We start from the raw sequence: 25,494 nt of genomic DNA, 5'->3' as shown, positions 1-25,494 counted from the left end.
CAAAATAAGAAGCCCCAACTTTGGGTAATGTTTTTTGGCCTATTGTCATGCTAAGGATTGATTGGTTTTTCAGGGGCCCTGCTTTGGGAATAAACTTCTTTGTAAAATGACTTTGTATTGTTCTTTTTAGCTTCTCTTTTCTTTAAACACTGACGAGGACAAAAGAAAAACATTTTTCAAAGTAATTTTTTCGGAGTACAATAATACTATAGACATTTATTTATTTGTTTTTATTTTAATGTAAGATTGTAAGTATTGCTGTTTTTTTAAAGTGGTATTATTCAAAATAAAAAGACAAAGATAGTGAGGAGGGCGCCACTTCTGCCCAAAAATGTCAAATCTGAACAATTTTCAAAATTTTTCGTAGTTCCATTTTTCACCGCGTTCACTTATATCTTTGAATTCAGCTTTATGCCTCACTCTGTGGTTAGGCGGAATTATTCAAGCACTAAATAGAGCCCGACCGGTATTTTTCCCCGCCGAAGGCTTACTTATATGTAATTATGTCGTTGAGGGCGGAATATACGAGTATAGTGGCGAGTGGGGATTTCTATAAAATTTCGAGTTATACCTTTTTACGTGTTAGCCTGTTTTGTTTCCAAAACTTTTAATATTTGATAATTTTTCACTAAATTTGAAAAAATAAGTTTTTTTGTCAATTTTATTTTATTTTGAAAACAGATAAATAGCGTTTTAAATAAACAAATTAAATTCCTCATACTTTAAATACCAATTAGTTCAAGGAAACACCTAAACCGCAATGTTATTAATAGTTTTATAACAACATTATTATTAATTTGTATTTGTTATTGTTGTGGCTTATTTTTACACAAGTGCCCACTGAAACTTTGTTTCATAACTATTAATTTAATAATCCATCTACAAAACACCTAAACATTGTTCCGTATCGGTTAATTTTAAAATTAGTCGGTATTCGTGCTACGTCTTTCGACACGTCATTTGTGTGACAAGCGAGGTGCCAATTATGACAATTAAAAAACTCATTTACGTCCTTGTACGCAACGCCCGACAATCGTCGCCTGACAGCGATACATTTTTAATAACGGCTCCCCACTCGCGTATTCCTTTGCCTAGACAAAAAACGTGGGAAAAACAACAGGTTCGCTTTGTAACTTTGTAGTTCCAATTTCAAATTAATAATGCACTTTAAATACTGGCTGGTTCCGATTCAAAAGTTATAAACTGGTTACGTTAAAAATTTTGAAATTCGAATGCGGGAAATGAAGTTTGATTTTCATTTGGCGGATTTTTGTTTTATTTGAATTCAAATTTAGAACGCCAGGTGCTATCAAGGTTGACGTTGACGGCCAAGAACGTTGCGGCCGGTACTATTCTTAATAAAATTCGTTTATGGACCGTTTTAATACTCTATAGATGTACGCAAGGAAACATCATCAAAATCATTTTAAATCTACAGGAAAAATCTTGATTCGCTCGCAAAACAATAACTTCCATTCGCGAATTAATTAAGTCACTCATAATTGTCTTTGCTATAATTATAAATTATAGGTACATAGACTTGTTAAACAGGTAAATGACTCCACAACATCGACAAAACTAAACCTACGCCCACTAAGACAATAGTAGGAAGGTTTTTAATTATCTCCTCCCATGGCTAGCTCAAAATGGGTATTAGAAAAACTGGCAGCTGATAGAAAAAGAAAACGTATATCATAATTCCAAATTCAATTTCGACGTTTCCAATCTCGATCTTTTTAAAAAAATATCAAAGAACCGTATGAATTGGTAATTAACTTTTCTCATTTGCTCAAACTTAATTACTCATTCAAACTCTAAAATTCGCACCTGGTCTTACAAAACAAGAGAACACTAAAACAGAAGTAAACAGAACTAATCAAATAAAGTACTCATAATAATCCCACTCCTATTTAAAATAGCTAATAACTATTCTAAAAATTCACAAAAGAACGCCGAGTTTATAGCGAGGTCGTCATTGGCGAACGGGAACGTGGAAAAACACGTGAATTTTTTTTTCTAAGCCACGTAGTGTACGTTGCGGCCTGCCCACCGTGCGATTGGCCGGTGCCGCGCCGGGCGGCCATTGGCCGGATTTTTTTCCCGCTTTTCCACGCTCATTTTTTCCCGTAGAAAACCTCGGCCAATCGCAGACACGTAGTTTTTTAATTGCTAAAGTTTAGCGCGTTGGGAGTTACGTTGGATAGTTGTCGGACGTTGTTAGGGTTCAATTGGAAGTTAGTTTTTGTGTTATTCGGGTTGTATTGATGTGTTTCGTTTTAGTTTTGCGTTATTGCTTAAATGGAAAATTGAGATAACATAGCTTTTAATCCGTTTAGACACTATCAGATCTATTTCGTTGCTTTTTCAGTAACATGATACATATATTATGTTGAAAAAAAAAACAAAGCAAGGGAAAAGATGTCATTTAGACAAAAACTGGCTGAATTAAGAACGTAAACTTTTTAAGAACAAACCAAAGAGGTTTCACCGTCTGCATCTTGACAAATGCAACTAAAAAAGAAATCAAAGTCGTTCCAGAAGATTTTGCGCGGGAACGCGTCGCGTCAATGGCGTACGGATTTAAATTTGGAACGTGCGTTTATGAGTTTCCAGTTTATTTTAACGGCTGCATACTTGATGCGTTTTATTCAATTACAAGACGAATGCGCGGCGATGACATGCGTTCGGTCTGCTGGATTAATATACTTTTTATTGGCGGTTTCCGATGAAATATACGAATAACTGTTTGAATTTATTCTCCAGTACACACTCGTGTTATTGCATATCTATCTGCCTTTAAGTACATAGGAAGTGGACTGCACAAAAAGTTTGTAATTATAGACAATGCCCTGTGTCATATTTGGGTACATTAGACTACTTGTAGAGCTATAGAACAGATTTTTATGATTTCACTGTTATTAATTTATCTATAGGTACTTCTCTGAGTTGACATTTATGCATCCAGTCACATCTAACTTTGCTATGCAATCATTTAAAATAAGTCACAGATGTGAACTTTTCTTTTGTTTTTGAACATTAAAAGTATTATTAAGACAGGTAGGTTTTTTACTGCAATCGCACCTGAAGTTAAGTGAGATGCAGTCTTACAACGAACTTATTCTACACTAACCTGTATGCAGCCTCGTGTGTTGTTGGACGTGGCTCAGCTGTTTGAACCTCCGATCGCAGTAACTGCACTTGTATGGCTTCTCCCCAGTATGGACCCTGATGTGCTGCACGAGCTGGTGGTTGGAGCTGAACGACTTCAAGCACTGCTGGCATTGGTGCGGCTTCACTTCACCGCCCAACCCTCGCTGAAGTTCGCGCGCGTGCATTTGCATGGCGTTCTTGTGCATGAAGATCTGAAACGGGATGACAGTTGAAGAACGCGTTCGAATTTTGAAGTGTTGTGGACTGTACTTGGGGATCTGTCATTTGAAGATTTGAATTTTTTGTTGAAATTCTTTGTTGGCGATAGTCATTTGTAAAATTTGACATGGATACTGATTAGATTTGAATTTGGAAGAGTTTCTTTTTTTGATAATGAATAATGAGTCGGATTTAAATTTCGAAGCTTCGATGGTTCTTTTTGAATTTGAATTTTGCTATAAAGGGTTACGTAGCTGGGTTGCTCCATCTTACTTTAAGTTTAACAAACTTCATAAATATGTCAAACTCCTTACAAAAAACACCCGTTATCGTTATAGTAACGGCTAAAGTTAGGTAGTGCAACTCAGCCTTAGAGGGATCAATGTTATCATTTTAAAAGAAATTTCGAGATACTTTAATACAAATAAGATAGTTGGGTTGGGTCACTTTTATAAAACGTAGTTGTTAGTAAAGATACAATTAAGACGGTTACAGAGGTACCAAACAGAAGGTGGTATTTATAGAATCGATTGTTTTTCCCGAATTAGACGAAGGAAAGGCGTTTCCCTGAATCTCACGAAGGCCATTGTTTTCTAATATCCCAGTTCTTGGAAAAAAAATGTTGAAAAATACAACCACTGTGGGTGGACGAGTTGTAGGCGGTTTTTGCGTCATTCATGGTGTTTGAAAAAGATATATTGTGTAACAAAACGAGCCTACCTATTGATATGATTTTCAAACGAATCAAATCAAATTAAATAATTTATTCAATACTTAACTTAGGCCTTTTCCAGGGCGCTTATAAATATTGTTCTCATTTTCATAACTAAAATACTGATTCAGTGTACTGATAAAGCATAAGTTATCTAAACATTAACTATTTGAAAATTGAACCCAAAAAAATAAATTAAATACAGCAAGTTTGTTTTAAAATTCTAACTTAAAGATCTTTCACTAATGTTCAAATTAATTTTTACTCCATTAATGTTATATAAAACAATCCTGTCTCATTTTTTTCTTTCTCGCAATATTATTTCAAAAGGGACATTATTAAATTCCATTATTAAAAATATTCAAAAACATGACAAGAGAGAACACGCTGTATAAATCTAGCATACAGCATGTTCTTCACGTTAGGTTACCGTCATCTCTAAAGAAATGGCGTCAGAGAGGAAAGTTATATGGCTCTAAGATAATTTATGGCAACACTTATGATGCTTGGATAATGCAAGATTTGATTTCAGTGTTGCTATTGTTATAAATATGGTTTTATAATAGTACTAGCGGCCGCCCGCGACTTCGTACGCGTGGATCCCATTTTGCCCCCTTAGGGGTGGAGTTTCGTAAAATCCGTTCTTAGTGAGCACCTACGTTCTAAAAGGCACCCCTATGCAAAATTTGAGACTCCTAAGTATCACTTGTAGTTTCTGAGATTTCGTGACGAGTGAGTAATTCAGTCAGTGAGCTTTCGCTTTTATATTTATGTATAGAGTAATAGAATGGGGCCAATTTTTGGAAGAAAAATATTTAAAAATTCAATGCAGTGACTTGGCCCGTGGACCAATCTAAAACTTTGCCAAGTCACTGAAAGACTAGTCGCACTGTTGTACTTGTCAATTTTATTCGGTCCTTCAAAATCCGTCAAGTCCGTCTCAAAACGTCTAATTCTAAAGAGCCTTTATGAGGTCGTCGGTCAATGTACTCAGTGGAATATAAAGAGGCCTAGTATATTTAAGCACTAAAACTATGCCAAAGTTTTATCAATACAGTCGTCATATAAAATGTTTTATCTCGCCAATCTCACTGTATACTTGCTCGTGTATTTATTGAAAACCCTTCGTTCTGCGATCGCAAAGAAACGACTTCAAACACGCGAGGGTACAGTTGCGGACAAGGAAAGTGGTCAAGAACTTTATTTCTATTTGATGGAATTTGGTTAGGAAAAGAAGCAGCTGAAAGATGTTTATTTCTGCACAAAGACTAGGTAATTGGACTGTTTACTTTTGTTGTGTTATAGTGCAATAAATTAGTTAACTAGATTTTAGTTCTTAAATATTTATTATTTTATACAGATGTTATTAATACGTACAGATGCCACTCAGCTTCAGTAGGTACCTATCCTACTTAGTTACGAAGGTAAAATATACTTAAATTATGTATTAAGAATTTACCTCAAAAAGTAAATCCGCTCTTGGAGGATACTCCCACATCTTGGATGAAAAAGCTCAAAAAACACCACAAACGCTTAACAACAACAAGCTTCCTTGTGAAGCAACAGGATGATACTGATAGGAATATTCATTTTTGCTCCCGTTTTCAGGAAGGAAAACATTGAAAAACAACTTAGTTTTGTTCGAAAAATATCAATTATTTTATTTGTGTCGTTGTTTTATTTCAAACAACTTATTTCCTTGTTTATTACATATTTTTTATCTCATTAGTTATCCACTTTTTTTTCGCAGATAAAATGCTTATTTTCCGCTTTGTATGTTGCGTAATGGTAGTCATTTCTATATTAAGCTTCAGTATTGAATTTTATTACTTTATTAACTGGCATTTTGTAAATCAGATGGAAATCGCTTAGTTGCTACATTAATTACTAATTTAAGTAACTCTGCCCTCTCACGACTTCTTACAAATTAAAAATCGATTTCCTAATTAGGACTACTTACAAAGTTTTCGAGTCGAGAGTCGATAAATACTTTAAAAAAAATTAGACTACAAAAGTCTTTGATTGTTTATTATTTCTCTAGTTTCATTGTGAATATTTTTTTATATGAATAAACTGAAAAACCAAACGTGAAGGAAAACATAAACATAATGATATTAAGTCGTTATAATTAAAATTTGTGAATCATTTTTATAGGTAATTGTTAAAAACCTACATAAAAATATATTCCGGGAAAATGTTAGGTAAACCTGATTATTTTTATATGCATCTGTGTTTTTCCTTTACGAGTGAACACTTTTATTCCGTACCTACTTTAGCTTAAAAATAACTTGCAAAAAAAAATCTGTAAATGGTAATTTTATTAATAACATGATGTCAAATACATAATAATGCATGGATATTGATTCTTTATGATTTATAGGAAATAAAAGGCTTTATTATATTTGTATCTCTCCTGTGGATAAGCACGGCGCGGACGCCGGTAATTTTGGAAGGCGTTCATGAGGATACAGATCCAAAACGAAAATAATAATTATAAAGTAATTTTGTTACAAAATTATGTGTAGTACCATTTTCTCTGCTCGCGAGTGTAGCCCTTTCACGCGTGTTAGAAAGTGGAACTAGACGGTTTGATCACGCAACTAAGAAATTGCAAAGAATTTATGCCCGATGCGGCTACGGTCTAAAGTTCGACTCCCGGAAGGGCAGCCACGAATTTGATATCTAGCAATTTGAGAAGCCAGTACTGTAATGTCTTTCGAACATGATACTTATTGTGGTTTCATTTTTGCAATTTCTGTACGAATGAAATGTATGGGAATTAGGCTTCTGTAAGTTGTGTAATTTTGTTCGTGGGGTGTTTCGATTTGATTGTTTTTGTGAACATTGTGTTGGCAATTTAAAAGCACTTTTTAAAAGTGTACTAGCAAAAAATAAATGAGTTTTATGATAGTTACTGAAAAGCTAATTGTCCAATTCAATGGCAGTAGCTTTTAGTTTCTTTAATAGCATTAACTGAAAATAAAATATCTTACAGGTCCAATAAAAAACATTATAAGAAAATATCCCAACTATTTGAAGAACAAAATTTGTTTTTGTATAATACTGGCAAGATTTTTTTCGTTTACACCAGTAAAAAAACACTAAAGAGGTTTACATTCCAGCCATTTGAATAAAGAACAAAAAATCTGTTCCATGACATAATATTTTGAGTTCACAAACCGAGGGCGGCCTGGAAAGCGGAAAGTCGCAGTGTCCAATAAAAAACAAAAAGAGTGACGTTCAACCGTCCCGCGGTAAGCGACACTGAATAAAACGATCGCGCCCGTAGGGGTGGCGGGATTCTTAAAAAAATTTTTTTTGCTGAAAATAGGATTTCTTTTTGTAAAAAAATATTTGTCAAGAATGATTAGGACTAACGCATTTTAGAAATTAATTTATCCTACATATAATATTATAAATGCGAAAGTTTGGATGTCTGAATGTCTGGAGTTTGTTACTCTTTCAAGCAAAAACTACTGAACGGATTTTGATGAAACTTTACAGTATTGTTGTTTATAATCCAGAATAACATATAGGCTATTATTTATGACGATCTGTGTCACGCGGATGAAGCCGCGGGCAAAAGCTAGTGACCAATAAATTAATCACACAATCCATATTTAATTTATTGGAGGTACAAATTTACAAATTACTCATATTCTTTGTTTATTAAAATGTTTAATAAAATTTTGTGATAAGTTATTGATAGCAAAATAAGTCAATAACAAATATACGTACCTAATGGTACGATTAAATAATAACCATTATTAGTTTAAATTACTAGTTGATAAAGTAGGATTGATTATTTTTATTTATAACCATTACAGGAAAAATATAAAAAATACGGAAATAATTATGTAAATTGTACTGTTTTATTAAAATTTTGCCAGTAGTTTTTCTAAAATTAAACTCTGGGGAATTGTATTCTAATATAAAATATATTTGTATATTATGGCCAATTAATAATATTTTCGCTATCATAGAAATGATAAATGTTGACGAATAAGGATGTTCAAATTAATGTTAGAATAAATTATAAACATTTCCTTTATAAAGCAAATTATTTTGCATAAATAATAATATATGCTCAATATACATCATTTCAAATTATATGAAATATTTCATAATTTCATGACTTTATTTAAATTAATAATGATAATAATAACAGTTTTCGAAATCGATTGAATTATTAGTCCTACTAAGGCTTATTTAAAACTGCTTAATTACAACCCAAAACCTAATTAATAAAATATTAATCCTGCGCAACACAGCAATCTTTAAAAAAAATAACAAAAAAGTGTGAAATAAAAAAACCGTTTACCGAAGTGGCCCGGCTAAGTAAACTGGCGGACAACCCTCAGGGTATAATTAGCGTCATAAAAAATTGAGCGCTACGCATAAAAACGCTATGAAAAATGCACAGTTCATTTTAACAAATTGTACGCAGTCGCTATTACGGGTCTATTAAGAAAAATTACTTCCCTGCGCACGTTACCGGGTTTTAGGGAAATGGGGAGTGTTTAGATGTGTTTGTGATTTGTGCCCGTGGGAAACGGGGAAAATGTTGTTTTGACCGCTTTTGAGTATTAAGCCTTTATTTCGTATTGAAAAGGATGTGAAAACTGATTGTATGGCGGAATGGCTTTGATATTTTGTGTATCAAGTTGAATAAGATCTAAGTATCTTTTATTTTTCTAAGTGGTAGGTCCTTAAGTTGACTTTAAGAAAGTATAATTTGTTGAATTATTCAAGTAATAAAAATCATTTATTTTCTGGAAACAGGCTTTTAATAAGCGCTACTTCAATTAATAGTAACTGTTAATCATATCTTTTTTCCTCTTACTTTCAGCTATTTTTGAACAGCAATTTTTTTTTCTCGGAACTTGACCTCAATCTTGCTAATGAGATCTAAGACAGAGCACTCTTCAGTAAATACCTATTTACTGGAGTCTTAAAGGCGCCAGATTACAGGAAAAAGTGGAAATATACTTATTTCCAAAAATTTGAATTGGACTGTATTCAATGATACAACACTACGCCTACGAAGTTTTTTTCTTTGTGGCGCATAAAGCGTTGCCAGTGTCATGTAAAAGAAGGTTTTATTACGTTTTAATCTGTTGCGAAATAAAAAAAGATAAAAATGAGGTCGGTTGAATCATCGTGTTCGACTTTTAAAATGTAACTCGCCCTAAAAGAAATGAAGCCAAGTTCAGAGCGTTTTTAAACGTGATTCATTCTTTGGTTGTCTGTGGTTATTAAAAAGATTTTGTATTGAAGAATTTTAACAGCTGTTTTACTGTGGAAATTGATGTTTTAAATCCCTTGACAAGTAATGTTGTAGTAGACACTAGCGTCTTAGTCTGGGCTGTAGGTCCTAGACTATGCCTTATGCATTCATACTGATTTAAATATTATCTAATCTAGCTAGACCTAAGATAATGTTTGTGGATTAAATGTCTGTGAACTTTGTCCTAGAAGATCTTATTTTGAAGTACCTAAATAAGTAATATTTTTCCAAAAAAAAAACTGAAATTATTGTTTAAAAGCACAACCAGCTTCTAAGCCAAAAGTACGTGAGCATGAAAGAATAATAGTTTCTTACGCAAAAATTACTAAACGGATTTTGATCAAACGATTATCACACATACGTTCACCGTAATTAATATTTTAACAGTAGTGTCCACATCGCAAACACTAATAACTCAAAATCACAACCGTTTTGACCGCACCGGACACGGTGTAAAAACAACAGGTAAAAAACCAAACAAATTGCTACGTTTGTAAACGCCACTTTTAATTACACTGTTAACCCTTTTTCTGCAGCCAGTTACGTCAGCCACGCCCTCGAGGAAGCGATAAGTTGATAATTGTCACTTTGACACCTGTCACTTTGATAATGGCCGGTTAGGAGTTACGGGGAACGCGACATGCATCGGCGGTTGGGAATTTTTGGTTTTATAAATTGACAGGTTTGATTCAATTTAATATTCAAGTCAATTATTGATTATGGACAATGGACATAGCTGTATTTACAAATCTCGTAAGTACTAGAAGAAAGTTACCTATCTTTGAATAAAACTTATAACAAAATAATATTGGCTCTACATTTCTAGAATGAGTTAAAATCGATTTTGACTTCATAAAATACGATTTTTTTTACTAGTTTGAGATCACTTTAGATGAAAAAAATCTCAAAAAATAATACAGCGGACTCTACATCGCTAGAATTAACCTATTCTAGGGATGTAGAGTTCACTGTACTATTTTTTTAATTTGATAATATTTTATCAATGTACTTTTTCTCTATTTTAAAGAAGATTTTTTCAAAATCTAAAAAAAGGCCAGCGTTCAAACCACAGTATTATTCATTCATTCATTTATTACTTATACAATATCATTACAAGACATTTAAAATGATATCTGGGTTATGATTCAATTCCAATAAAATGATAATTTCATTATTTGGCATTGGAGCGATATCTCAAAGGGTTCGTTCAGTCAACATCAGACTGTTCATTTTTATTGAAAAATAGCCTTTATTACAACCAATTAAGACGTCACTGTGTTCAGCTTGATGTGCTCGTCCATACAAAGAAAGCGAATCATTTGTTTGTGGAGAAAAATAATCGTAAAGATATTATTAACCGATCCAAGGCGATTGCTCATCGTCTTTCTTTAAATACGTAGCCTTGCACGGGTTAACAAAGAAAAGNTTGGTGACTTTTCGGAAATGTTTTGTGTGTGAGGCCTCCACAGTACTTTGCTTGAAGTTAGTGACTCAAGTGAACCACCGAAGACACCGGGCGAAGCCCTAACTACCGGCCGGCGGCGTCCTACAGAGTACCTACCAGCAGCGCGGCGCCAGACAAGGTACCTGTTCGATTGTTTCTGTGTTTGTTGATTGTGTCGTGCCTGGACGACACTGGGGAACTCATATTCGGATAATAAGCTATCGAAGTAGTTAACAGTGGTGTTGGCAGAAATTATTACGCATACCCTGGACTACCATACGAACCAACACATCACCACGCGGCTCGCCACTATATGTATGTCTAAACTATGGTACAGACGACGGTATATCAAGTTTTACACCGTCTATTTTGCTATCAAAATGTATAAATTGTCAGGAGAAATCCGAAAGAATGGTAATCCTCGCGTGACCTTCATGACCTGAGACTGAGATGAGTGCAATCAATAACCCTGAAGGCATTCAAACTTTTTGTACAGGGCGAATTAGGGAAGGTCTCTGAAACTTTTGGATAAAAACTTTACCCTATTTCTGGAGAAATACAGAACATTGGAATGGAGAAATACAAACATACTTTATGGAACCATAACTACTTGTAATAACAGTTTGCAAGATACTGAGACAGAGTTTATTTATTACTGATAATAATACGGAGATACGATTACGCTATTATTATTAACTATCTACATAATATGACAGGCACATCACATAACTGACAATAAAATTAACAAGGTTTATGTTTAGCACATTTGTGCTAAGATACAAGTTTGTTAATTAAAACATTTTGTTTGCATTTATTTGTATCATCGTAGTCGTGGTCTAATGGATAATTTTATGATATTTTATACAAGTAAAGTGATGATTCCATTAAAAGATTTTATGGAACACAAAGTACACACGACGACATAATACCAGTACATAAAAACTGCTGCAATGTAGTTTGCAAAAAAAAGATGGTATTGTTTGTTTTTGCCACAAGATCTTACTATCCTACTAATATTATAAATGCGAAAGTTTGGATGTCTGGATGTTTGTTACTCTTTCTCGCAAAAACTACTGAACGGATTTTGATGAAACTTTACAGTATTATTGTTTTTAACCCAGAATAACATATAGGCTATAATTTATCACGATCTGTGACAAACTAAATTTCACGCGGGTGAAGCCGCGGGCAAAAGCTAGTAAGTAATAAATCATTTATTTGCTCAAAAACATAGAATATTTTTTATTCTTCCTGCAAGTGCAAAAAATTAATAAGTTTTCAACACAAGCTAAATGACTCATGCCACAAAATATAACAGAAGGTAAACTCATGTATGTACCTCGCTTTGCATACCTCTCTCGCTCGCACGCTCGGCCGTCGCGCTAGGGTTGTCTTGTCATGTGTTGCGTTTATTTCGTTATGATAGAAAAATGTTAAATAAAAAGACAATGACAGATATCCACGTATACTTATTTATAGTTTGCAAACAAATAGGTACACGAGAAGGAAGTAGTATTTAGTTGAGTGGTTGACACTATTATCTAACTATAATATTATAAATGCGAAAGTTTGGATGTCTGGATGTTTGTTGCTCTTTCACGCAAAAACTACAGAACGGATTTTGATGTAACTTTACAGTATTATTGTTTACAACCCTGAATAACATATAGGCTATAATTTATGACGATCTGTGACAAACTAAATTTCACGCGGGTGAAGCCGCGGGCAAAAGCTAGTTATCCAATAATTCCTAAAACCTCTCTAAAACAATTCGATATTCCTAATAATTGAGTTGGCTTTCAATTTCAATTGAAATTCAAATAAATAACTTACTTACCTCCCCGAATCAACTGGTAATTTAAAAAAGTGAAAATTCGGTATTTAATGATGAGTTTAAGTTAAGCAACCAAATACCGAACAATTATAATACGACTTTTTCTATTCACTCATTTTCGTCAATTTCGCAAAACAAAATAATATCACAGGCGGTTGACCGGCACGTGACTCAAGCGAACCACAGCGAACGTGTGGCGAACGTCTGTCGCGCCACGTCGCGCTCGCATTCGTCCAAGACAGTCTTGCTAGAGCGGTGTCTATGTGTGCGTGGCTCGAGCGCGTTTAGTATGGAGTTTGTCTTCTGTTATATTTTGTGCTCATGCTTATTTTAATAATCACTGCGACCTCGAAGATTGTGAGATTTGCATATTTTATGTTTTACCATGAAATTGAAATAGGGACTTTACAGGATTAATTATAAACATAACATTTTTAGCATAAAATTCCCCGTCTCATGATTATAAGGAAAATAGTTTTGCTTTTGGAGATTTTATGTAAAAATTTGATTGGATCCAATGAAGTTACGTATGATTTACCTACTCCTACGATAAGTTCTAAAACCAGTAGTTATTAATATTGTTCCTGGTCATTATAACAGTGTTAAGTGCCCGCATTAAAACAATTATTGTTTTGAACAATTTTGATACAAAAAGCATTAAACAGGTACATATTTGTAATGTCACCTGGAGGGAAATAATGCAGTCTTTTTTTCTATTAAAAATAAAAGAATGTTTTCGTTGAGTAAAATTTTCTATCTACAGTATTAACACTACATTCCCTCCAGGTGGCATTCAAAAATTCCACCACACATATTTATTTTTTAATCTCTAAGGAAAATCGCCACACAAAAGCATGAATTAGAAAAACAATAAAAAAATTAATGAATAAAAGATGCAAACCTGTCTGTCTGTCACGTATTGAGCCAAAAATATAATATCACAGATAATACCTACATTCTGAAAAAATGCCGTCAGTCAATTTCGCAAACAAAGGTTGTCTACAATTTTCTAATATATTTTCTTCCAGTAACTAGGCCCACCTTCAATGTTTTATTAATAAATTAAACACCAAATCAACAAAAACCTGCTCTAGAATCTTAGAGTGGTCCCAGTTGCTGGAAGAAAGAATATTTAAAAAATTCAATCCAGCGACTTGGCCCGTGGACCGAGCTAAAAGTGTGCCATGTCACTGTTAGACTCAAATATTAGGCGACTATCACACTGCAATCGTAATTCTTATGCACTTAGTGCCCTGAGAAAGACGCAATCTATCAGATAACAATCCTTATCAATGCCCTAAGAACAAAACTAGACAGATCCAAAATTATTGATGGATGTTCCATGATCGTCTTTTGGGTATGATTGATTATAAATTATTCAATTACTGCCTCTATTCCATCTAATACATATTTGTTATTTGTAAACTCGCTTAAAAACAAATACATCTACATTATATTACTAGATTCAACAATTCTATCACAGACGTAGGACGCCCTTGAGCGTAGCATTGATTTGTAGTGATAGGACAAATATGTGATACTCCTATGTACAAATTGAAATACGTTTAATCTAAAGCCGGTTCTCCAGCGCGTGTTTAGAGCTACACAATCAATAAAAATATATCAACATTCAACAAAATTGTCTACAAAAAATTAAGCCGAGTCTTAAAGCACACTAGACAAACGAATTAAGGTTCAAAGAAATGTTCTTCTGAAATTATAAGACTTTCGACTATCAAAAGGATGCTTCTACGCTTTATATTCATGCATAATCTCAATCCCAAATTATTTGAAAGTTTTCCCTAACAGCAAAGTTCGTAGGAAATATTTCAAACCGCTGGACGGGGTTCAAACTCCAAGTCGATCTTTACAGAATGCTTTTATGTTTTGAGGTAAAATACAGATCACTGTCAGAAGTTTGTTCTTTGTAATTTAGTTTTAGTATCGACCGTGCCAACCTTTGTTTGTTGTTGTGCGGTTGTAATTCATACACTAGCTGACCCAGTCCTTGTCCTTGCTTGTAATCCTTGTAGAAAGAAAGAATAATTTGCAAAGCCATTGTGGTACTGAGAAATTACCAACTAGTCAAAGTTATACAAAGTTGGGTAGTGACAATTAGTAGGTCTTAATCAAAAATGTGTTAAATATTTTTTTTTTTTAAGTGTAACGTTATCCTACTAATATTATTGCGATAATTTGTATGGATGTCTAGATGTTAACATGTTTGTTACTCTTTCACGCAAAAACTACTTAGCGGATTTTGATAAAACTTTGCAGTATCATAGTTTATAACCCAGACTAACTTAAAGGCTATACTTTATGACGATCTGTGACAAACAAAATTTCACGCGGGTGAAGCCGCGGGCAAAAGGTAGTGTGTTATGTGCATATAAAAAAATGATGACACCGGATAGCTTTGCCTCTCGTTTTTTATCATCGTTACAATAAATACATTATTTACTTATTGTAACTACCTACGTCTTGTGACTGATATGACACTAAACATTCTTCTTCAAGATCCGTGACGTAAACGACAAAACTGCATCGACAAATACAATGTAATGTTATCGCGCTTTCAGACATGTTGCATTGGCGCCCCTTCAAAACGAATCGAGAACATAGCATTTACGTAACTACACTCACCCGTCCCATGCTGGCTCGTTGTCAAGTCTCTTTGATCAAACTAACAATATCGCTGCAGTAAAGCAAAAACTTGAATGATAATTTTGCTGGAAGGTAGCGGAACAAATTGGCGACATCGTTAAGGCGCCTATTCGCGGGGTATGGCGAAGTTTTCCGCTTGACGATGATTTGCATTGTTTTGATTAGTTTGTAGGTCTGCTATTTCAAGCAGCTGCAATTTTTAAAGCCCATTTGATTTTGACTACATAATCTAATATTATAAAGAGGCAATTACTGTACACATCAAAACAAAAATCTTTCACCATTCTAATCTTACATTGTTTCTGATGAATACAGGCGGTACGAAGTTCACCGGGTTAAGTAGTCTTTCTTATTAATGTTTATGCTTAATAATTTAATTTTATATTTTTATTTATAGTTCTTTATTATCGGAACTTTACGCAAGCTGATGTAGAAACTTGATTGAATCGTATAGTAGGATAAATAATAAAAAAGATAATTATGTAGTAGCCATGTTTTCCTTATTGAGGAACTTATTTTCATCAGTAGCCATGATGTAACATTATATCACAAACAAAAACCACAGCTACCACAACAGTCAATACGACCAATAGACTAGCTCTAAATGCCGGAGGCTTCGCCCGCGTGTAATTTGGTTTGTCACAGAATTTTTTTATCGCGCGCTTCGATCGCGTGCGTTCGTTTCAAAAACCGGGATAAAAATTATGACGTTTCAATTATGATCTTTCCCAGGACTCGGATCTATCTCTATACCGATCATAATCATCATCTCAGCCATAGGACGTCCACTGCTGAACATAGGCCTCCCCCAATGCTTTCCATGTTGCCCGGTTGGTAGCGGCCTGCATCCCGCGCCTTCCTGCGGTCTATTCCACTTTGATCACCTGGCTTTGATGACCCAGGTGATCAAAGTCCACTTTCAGCGACAATTTAGTGTCCTTTGATCACCTACGGATACGATGCCCTGGGTGATCAAAGTGGACCCCAGTTAAATTATTATTTTAGTGTCCTTTGATCACCTACCTACAAATTACACTTCCTCTTATACTTAATGTACGGACAAACATTGTTAAGGTAAGTAACGCTTTAAAGTATTTCATGCTGTAAAAAAAATTGACTATATTAAGAAAATGTTTGTACTTACAACGATTGGACATGACGTGTCTATTCAGAGGAGATGTGATTTGTATGTAGGTGATCAAAGGACACTAAAATAATAATTTAATCGGAGTCCACTTTGATCACCCAGGGCATCGTATCCGTGGGTGATCAAAGGACACTAAATTGTCGCTGGAAGTGGACTTTGATCACCTGGGTCATCAAAGCCAGGTGAGAAAAATGGAATAGACCCTTCCTGCTACCTTTACGATGTCGTCGTCTCTATACCCGATTCAGTGGAATTATTTCAGTATAGAAAGGAAGTAGGATATCTCTAATTCTTAGAGACTAAGTAGGTAATATTTTATAAGCCTATTAGCGAAATCAATTTTGAATCCATTTAACCGTGAATGGCAACCGTTACTATCACGATTCACGATGTTGTAAAAGGTATGGTTAGTTAGAGAACTAATTGTATCTCATTACGTGGATTACGCAGGTAGACAAAAACAGGGGACTGGGGAGGCAGGTTCATTAACCATGTTTGAATGTCACACCACTCGTGGTAAGCTAAATGCTTGTGTTTCGAGTGGGTTCACCATAATACCTATACATAACGCTTCTGTGGTCTAGTGCTAAGACCACCTGCTTCAGACGCAGAGGTCCCGGGTTCGATTCCCAGTGGGGGCAGATTTTTCTGTTCGGTTTGGTTGGTGGTAGGGCTTGTTCTAAGTCCGCCTGGCTAGCTACCACCATCTTACCTAAGTCTGTCGCCATAACAACAATGTTAACAGCATTGTTGTGTTCCGGCAGTTAGAGGTAAGATAGCCAGTTCCTCCGTGGTTGAGGATTCCGGATGAAGCTCGTTCCCACCTTCGGCCTGATCGCCACTTACCATCAGGTGAGATACAGGCCAAGAGCTTCCTCGTTGTGGATAAAAAAAAATACCTATACCATAATACCATAGAACCACGGGGTTCTAATAGGGCAACGATCGAACCCGCGTTCCTCGGACCTAGCCAGTCCGAAAACGACACCGTTGGCACTGGGCTATTGCCACTTCACCCTTGCGAACACCGTATTACAAACTTGATGCATTTGGCGTGGTTATTTATAACCAAAGTATGTGTGCTAACCAATCACGTTTAATCTTATAAAATGATGAATCGTTTAGTTACCAGAATTTGGAAACTCGTTAAGACTGACGCAATGATGACGCATTTTCATCCTAACATGGCGTTTATTTATTTATCTAAGAGTGCGCGCATAAGATTTACCGTACTTATTGTTATTTTTTCTAGGGTATTTAGTACGGACGGGTTCACATCGCATAAGATTTAAAAACTCGCTCTCAATACAATGCAGGTTTTACAGATAGGTCCTTTTATGTATTCTACGGTAAAGGGACACCCTGAACGTAATGTCCTCCTCATCATAAGGACGTCCCAACTCCCGAAAAATAACAATTTCGTAACGTAAGGATCGTTATTTCGATTTTTTGGTTCATTGGAAATTATTATGCCCAATTAACCAGCCACAGGCAAATTTTGTTGGTAAAACAGGACATTGCGTTGTCTACCAGCATAAGAGCGACAATCTTATCTACATTTTTTGACACAATAAACATAAAGCAGTAGGATCTCTAAAAACTTTAAACATTTAGTTTTGGAATTAATTACTTAACTATCTACATCGCTCGACTTCGTTCGCGTTTAAGATTTTAAAATGACGCGCGCGGGAATTCGCGACCAAAACTATTTATTAAAAACAACATATAGTCTTAAACTAAGAAAAGCCTGTGATAAACTAGTAACAGATATTTATACACAATAGGTTTTTAATTATAATTTTTTTGTGAATACAGACAAGCTAGAACTCATAAATGTTTGTGTAATGTACGGTTAGAACCTGTGTGTTTTAACCTCTAGCCTCTGCCATATTATGATATGCTATGCCACATCTACTTTATGTACCTACACTGTGGTTTGGTTTTTTATTTAACTGGGAGCAAGATAACAGGCAGCGGGAAATGCTATCTCAAACCAAATATTAACTATGTGATTCTACTTTTATATATGTTTATCAAATACGCAATGCTATGAATTACGGTTTCTAGAATTGTTTTTCAGCTGAGTGACCCTAGCCTCTTAACTGTGACTAATACTGGTTCAAGGACAAATCTGCAAAAAATCGTTACAAAGAAATAAATTCCACTGAGATGCTAACTAGTAAAAAATTTTTTAAATGTTCAAACAGCACATCCTGGGTCTTATTTAGAGAGACTAGTACATGTTAAAGTCTAAACAATAAATGATATTACAGTGGTATTGTTACCGACTAGGAGCATACACAAGTATGCAAGTATTATCAGGCACCATAGTTTAGTATTAACCTATCAAACCCAGTGATCACATAATATGACCGTGTAATTGTTTCTTGATTTTTGGGGCTTGAAGGGTTAATTGATTTCAAAGATTTATAATTTCAAAGTCCCTAGCTACTTTGAAACAAAACTAATCCCAGCCATAACTAAGGTCCATTCTTTATCTAGATTTAGCCTTTTATTAGCTATTTGATAGCTTCCGATTTATCTACGTGTTCATACATTTCAATAAGGCACGGAATCTAGTAAAAATTTTACAATGTTGATAATGCAGTTATCACAATTTGACTATAATCTTATCTTGATAAGCCCAATAAATGTTATTTTAAGTATATCCAGAAGTTTTAGTACTGAGACTAATAGATTTTTAGAAACATTACTGATTATTAAGAATATTAAGTTAATAAATTCTTGTACCATATTCTTGGAAATAAATGTTATCTATCTATCTATCTAAAAAACAATAAATAATAATGTAATAAAAATATTAAAGTGTTACATAAATTAAATGTTTTTCAACAGCTCCATTATATTTGGGAGATTATTAAAATATTTTTTATAATCAATCATTTCAGTACATAATATCCATTAAATTCCAATTAGTGATGACTGATGAAGTAACAAAGTAAAGTGAACCTTTTTGTAATGGAGGAAAGCACATAACAGTGCACATTATTCATGACCAACTTGAAAATACCAGACTTTTGAAGAATAACTTCATATTCGACTAATAAATTACTTACACACGAGCGTAATAAATATTATTTAAGCACCAATTCCCATGAAAACCATAAAGAAAGACATAAAAACTACGAACTTACTTCTGATAACAAAGGCGCTCTGTCCAAGTGTTCTGAAGAGGCGAAGGCCGACTCGAAGAACGCTCCCCGACTCGCTGACTCGTACCTGGAGCCCCCATCATCCCACATCCTGGCTTCAAGTTCATCAGACATTCTGGCGCCTGTCTCGCAAAATTTTTCAACACAAACAACTCAACACTTTCCACGCATGATAATTTGCACAAATCTACAATTTAATGTACGACATCACATCGATACACAAACGCACTTTCAAGAACTCCAGTTTTTATGAGCAGCTTTATTCACGACACGACGATAAGTGCTGATAATCGAACGGTAAATAAATTTGCAAACACAAGTGTTTCGCGTTTTCCTTGAGCGAACGACAGCTGGAAAGTACGTTCGAAAACTATATTGAACAATCAACAAAGAATTTTACTACGAAAGAACTTCTGACTTTTACGCGATGTTAGTGCATAATCATTATTAAAAATCGATTAGCGTAATTAATTACATGTAATTAGTCATATTATTAATATTTTTAGATATTTCAAGAACCTGTTTGGCTGAGAAGCACAAAACATTATTTTTGTAGCTGGTAAAAATACATGGTTTTAGAACGTACTCTGTCCACTTGACAGTTCGACAGAAATGACAAAATCGATAGGACTCGTTCGGAAACAGAGACGATTAATAGCAAAAGGAAAATCTTTTCCAATACTTTTCTAAAAATACTCTTGCTACAAAAATAATACTTATTATACAATAACGCACGGCTGTATTATAGTGCTTCTTACTTCTGTATAAAAATAACTTTTGATTTAGCCATGGCATGTTGACTATTAGCCAGAAATGATTTGTTGAATCTTTTTTTCATCATTTCATCTCCAAACCAAAAGCCAAAATAGGAAGTATGACCACAGTATGGCAGTATGCACTCGTATTTAAATTACTTACCCATGTAGTCTAAAGTTTGTAGGTACACTGACCTCTGACGCATATTACACATCGTACTTGGTAACACCTTAGGGTAACACTAACATTTAAAATTAAATGAAACAAAAAATAACTTTGATTGACAGTTTAATAGTTTAAAATCCTTCAAAATTATAATTATTTAAATTAAGTTACATAATAATCACAAGAAAAAAAACACATTATTATAACAATATTAAAACATTTGTTGGAAACAACACTGCGAAATAAATTATTAATAAAAAGTTACCTATATACAAATAGCAGCACTAAATACTGTAATTATTTTACATAGCCAGCAGTGTTAGTTTGTATTTATTTATTTAGATCATGAAATATTATACACAGAATAAGTTATTGATGAAATATAATATAAAAATGTCCCAGTTAATAAAACTTTTTTTTTCTTTTCTTATAATCATTGACGTGGGAAATGAAATTATTAACTGGAACTACAGTCAGGTACATAAGATACGTATACAATGTTAGATGTTATTATTACATACAACGTTAATGCTTGGACCTCTTTTATAATATTCTTATTTATTTATACAGGGTGTCCCGTAATGTAACGTCAAGCCGGAACTGGGTGTTGAGGCAAGTTATGCTGGTTATCAGAAAAATATAAAAAAAAATCAATGTGGCATTTTGTCAAAATAATAGGCAATAAAAAAAAAACAAAAAAATTTACTCCCGGTGACGGTCTTTTTACTCGTGTTGCCACAAATCTTCACTTTTTCCAATTTTTTTTTTGTTATGTAACCCTGAATAATGATTCTCTAAATTGTTATCAAAATTACAAAACCAGCTGCTCCAGCTTGGATGAAAAAAATACATTATTCCCAAAAAAAAATTCAAAATAAAAATTTTGCCTAGTTTAAACTGACTGTACTGAAAAAAAAATTGTACTACGCGAGTGTGGCAAGTGACGTCATAATTTGGCGCATTTAGTAAGGATTTCAAAATGGTATAACACTTGGTAAATTCTTGCTGTAATTGTCGACAATTTTTGTTTTTTTGGAAATAATCCCGTTTTTAACTTTATCTACCTTGGTTAAAAATTATTATTCTAATGTGCCCAAAATTCAAGTTTCTGTGACTGACTACCGTACAATCAGTCACAGAAACTTTTGTCACCATGACAGTAATTAGTAGTTGACATACTGTGACAAAAGTGCGTTTACTAGCTGCTCTGCCTGCACTTGTACTTGGTAACAGGGATAATAAGGATATGAAGTTTCGGTTATGGATACGGTTACGGATATTAGAATAATATTATACCGGTTTCGGTTACGGTCACGGATATGAAATCATTTCAGATTATCCGAAAGTTTCGGATAATTTCGGTTACGGAATTATTAGAATGCGTGACCCACATAGCTACTTTATGTACCAACTAAGACGACACCTATGTATGATAAAGGTAAAACAGGCTGGCATATTAGATGGTGCCAGGGAATGCCAGACAAGTTGTAACAAATATTAAGATTTAAGGTACAATTTCCAAGACGTGCCGCAGACCGCAAACTGCAAAACTCTATGAAATCGGCAGCGCGGCATTGCAGCCGGCGTGTATACTGCAGATTTCATAGAGTTTTGCAGTTTGGAATTGTGCCCTTAAGACTCCGCCTTTATCCGAAACTATCCGTAACTTTTGAATCAGTTTCGGTTACGGTTATGGATATTTTTTTATTTCGGATATCCGATAGTTTCGGTTACGGTTACGGATATCCATAACATCCCTGCTTGGTAAGATGGCCCTCTCCGTCCCACTCATACCTTTTAAAATGGCTTCTCCACCTCACTTAAGCCAGAAACTTGAATTTTGGGCACATTAAAATAATAATTTTTAACCATGGTAGATAAAGTTAAAAACGGAATTATTTCCAAAAAAACAAAAATTGTCGACAATTACAGCAAGAATTTACCAAGTGTTATACCATTTTGGAATCCTTACTAAATGCGCCAAATTATGATGTCACTTGCCACACTCGCGTAGTACATTTTTTTTTTCAGTACAGTCAGTTTAAACTAGGCAAAATTTTTATTTTGAATTTTTTTTTGGGATTAATGTATTTTTTTCATCCAAGCTGGAGCAGCTGGTTTTGTAATTTTGATAACAATTTAGAGAAGCATTATTCAGGGTTACATAACAAAAAAAAAATTGGAAAAAGTGAAGATTTGTGGCAACACGAGTAAAAAGACCGTCACCGGGAGTAATTTTTTTTGTTTATTTTGACAAAATTCCACATACATTTTTTTTTTCTGATAACCAGCATAACTTGCCTCAACACCCAGTTCCGGCTTGACGTTGCATTACGGGACACCCTGTATATAACACTTTTGTTGTATATTTTGTAAATTAAAAAGGACTTTCTGAAGCCACAAGTTTTCGTCTAAGATATTTCGTCTATGGGTAGCCATAGACTGTCAAAGTGAACTGTAAAAATGAAACATTAATGAACCATCAACCATAAATAAATAAATAAATAAATCTGTGGACAATTTCACACAGCGCCAGCTAGCCCCAAAGTAAGCAACTTAATGCTTGTGTTATGGGTGCTAGCTTAACGGATATACTACTTAGGTATATACATTTTTTTTTAAATACATAAATATTATACATAGTCACACCCAGACCCGTCACAGAAATTAAAATTCATCATTTCAATTTCTGCCCGGCCGGGAATCGAACCCGGGACCTCTCGGCATAGTAGTCCGTTCTGAACCACTACACAAAACGGCCGACAAACCATAGTTTCATTATCGATTTTTTTCGGTTACTGCTTTAGAATTCACAATAATATCGATACTATCGATACAGGACGTAAAACTATTAATAGTAGGTATCGATACTATTAGATTTTCCTTTATTAAAAATCTATCGATAGTGGATTTTCGGTATACAACACTAATAGAATAGTTTAGAATATTTAATTTCGCAGCGTTGTTTCTACATTACATAACACCCGTCGCTTCGTCGTCTATCCCGCTCATACGTATCACACCATTGCAGTGGGGCTAGGATGCGCGCCACGATAACCTTTCATCGATATGCACGATAAGCCCATACATTTGTCGTCTAAAATCGTCGATAGGATTTTATCATGGCGCGCATCCAAGCCCCGCTGACCTATTAGATCTAGATTTAGTTTTTGTCGTAGAAATATAAAGGACGATTATTATTTTTTAGTTCGTTGAATGACATTTTGAAGTTCGGTTTTATTTGATAATTTATTACTAAAGGTGAAACAGTGCACAAACAAAACATTATTGTGCAACATGGAACAAAGTACTCGTAATATTAAAAATAGGGAAAGATCAATCTTGGAATTAATTTTAAAAACTACTAATCCACCATGCCAATAACGCTTCGAATAAATCACAAAATCACACTCGGCCAATTATTAAAATAGAGCCATATTTTTGAAACAATAGAATTCAAACTCGCATGCGACCACAAAAAGATGATATTTGGTATTTTGTATGAAAATTTGAAATAGGTACTAATATGTTCAAAAATACGTCTCTAACGTTTGATTTTAGTCGAGTAAATTACTTAACAAACGAAATCAACATCTTTGGACATCAACACTAGTTTGGCAATGGTTATTCGCTAGCATTCTAATACATTACAAAAAACGGCGAAATGAAAACCTCCTTTTTTAAGTCGGTTAACAAATAAAAATGATAGTGTGATAGCACGCACCCTTAGCCCTTGCACATACCCACTCATAGCACAGGCAAAATACAAATAATTATAATATATTCCCTAATTAAAGGGGTATTGTTCATTATAACAACCAATATCATAGAGTCAACGGTCGTATATTGAAACGAATGGACTGAACGAATGAACTAAAGTGTATCATTCACTCATTCAATTAAGATTTCAATAACAACACCGATATCCGATACAGCGTCAGCAAAATGGAATGCCTAATATCTAAAGTGTTGCCATAGCTCATAATATTTTTAACTGTTACTTGCCAGTTGTCAAAAATATTTAATTATTCTTCTAATTCTTCTGTAACAATCACAATGTCTGGTACAATCAAATAAGTGGTTAAAATGCCGAAAAATTAAAGTCTTCATTATCAGCTGATATAGCAATCCTTTAAACAATGCCAAGTCAAAACATATCGCATATCATACAATACAACACAACAACGTTATGGTAAAAAATCTAATCAGTATAAGAAAATTCGTTACAACGCGGTGCGCAATAATAATAAAATATGTATTTGGAAAGAATATTGGAAAGACACACATTACCGTTAATTATAAAGATCCGGCAAGAAGGGAATTACCTCAATATATCGAAACCGGTCACAGTGATACTTTACGCATTTTGAAGCCACGTTAGCCGAACGGTGAAGGGGTCGGACTGGCCGACTAGTGATCCGGGGAAAACGGACTAGAATAGCTGCTTTATCCCTCCAATTTAACCAGAGACAAATGGAGGATTTTGACTACACTCCTCCTCTTTGAAACACACGCCTACACAGAATTAATTTCCTAACTAAATAACATAAAAACAATTAATTCCCTTATGCCAGCTCTTATGAAACTGTTTATTGTTATCTTTAAAACGTCTAATTCCTTAAGCGAGAATCCGTACACTATGGTCAGAAAAATATATCTTATATTTTAATATCAATTTCAACCATATTTGAACTTTAGTCGTACATTAGTGCTAAAATAATGAACAGTCGACAGCCGAACCTGGCAAAAAATAACAAATTACCACATTCAATTGTGAACTTTGTGGTTTTGATACAAAATTCACAGTAAATTGCGATTATATGGAAATTAGTGCCAAGTTGATCTGTGTCGACCGCGAATTTAATATTAGGAACAAAACGCATGGTGGCAATTTTAACTTTTTGTAGGTGGCACGCAGAACTAAACTTCTATTAGTTGATCAC

At 34.3% G+C, this 25,494-nt stretch overlaps 1 protein-coding gene across 1 annotated transcript in view; it reads right to left on the bottom strand.

The window, feature by feature from the left end:
* LOC114350013 (zinc finger protein squeeze) overlaps nucleotides 1-19,744 on the bottom strand; it is a 48,483-nt gene extending 28,739 nt beyond the window's left edge. Inside the window, exons 1-2 of the mRNA XM_028300635.1 lie at nucleotides 19,613-19,744; nucleotides 3,131-3,362 (exon numbers count right to left, since the gene is read on the bottom strand). Of these exons, the coding sequence (XP_028156436.1) occupies nucleotides 3,131-3,362; nucleotides 19,613-19,744 (364 nt within the window). The remainder of the gene's footprint in view (nucleotides 1-3,130; nucleotides 3,363-19,612) is intronic.
* Nucleotides 19,745-25,494: the final 5,750 nt, after the last annotated feature.

Source organism: Ostrinia furnacalis, unplaced genomic scaffold (genome assembly GCF_004193835.3).
Source record: "Ostrinia furnacalis isolate ACB-3 unplaced genomic scaffold, ASM419383v2 OfSCF0770, whole genome shotgun sequence".
NCBI classification, from domain to species: Eukaryota; Metazoa; Arthropoda; class Insecta; order Lepidoptera; family Crambidae; genus Ostrinia; species Ostrinia furnacalis.
This window is presented reverse-complemented; position numbering and strand designations above follow the sequence as displayed.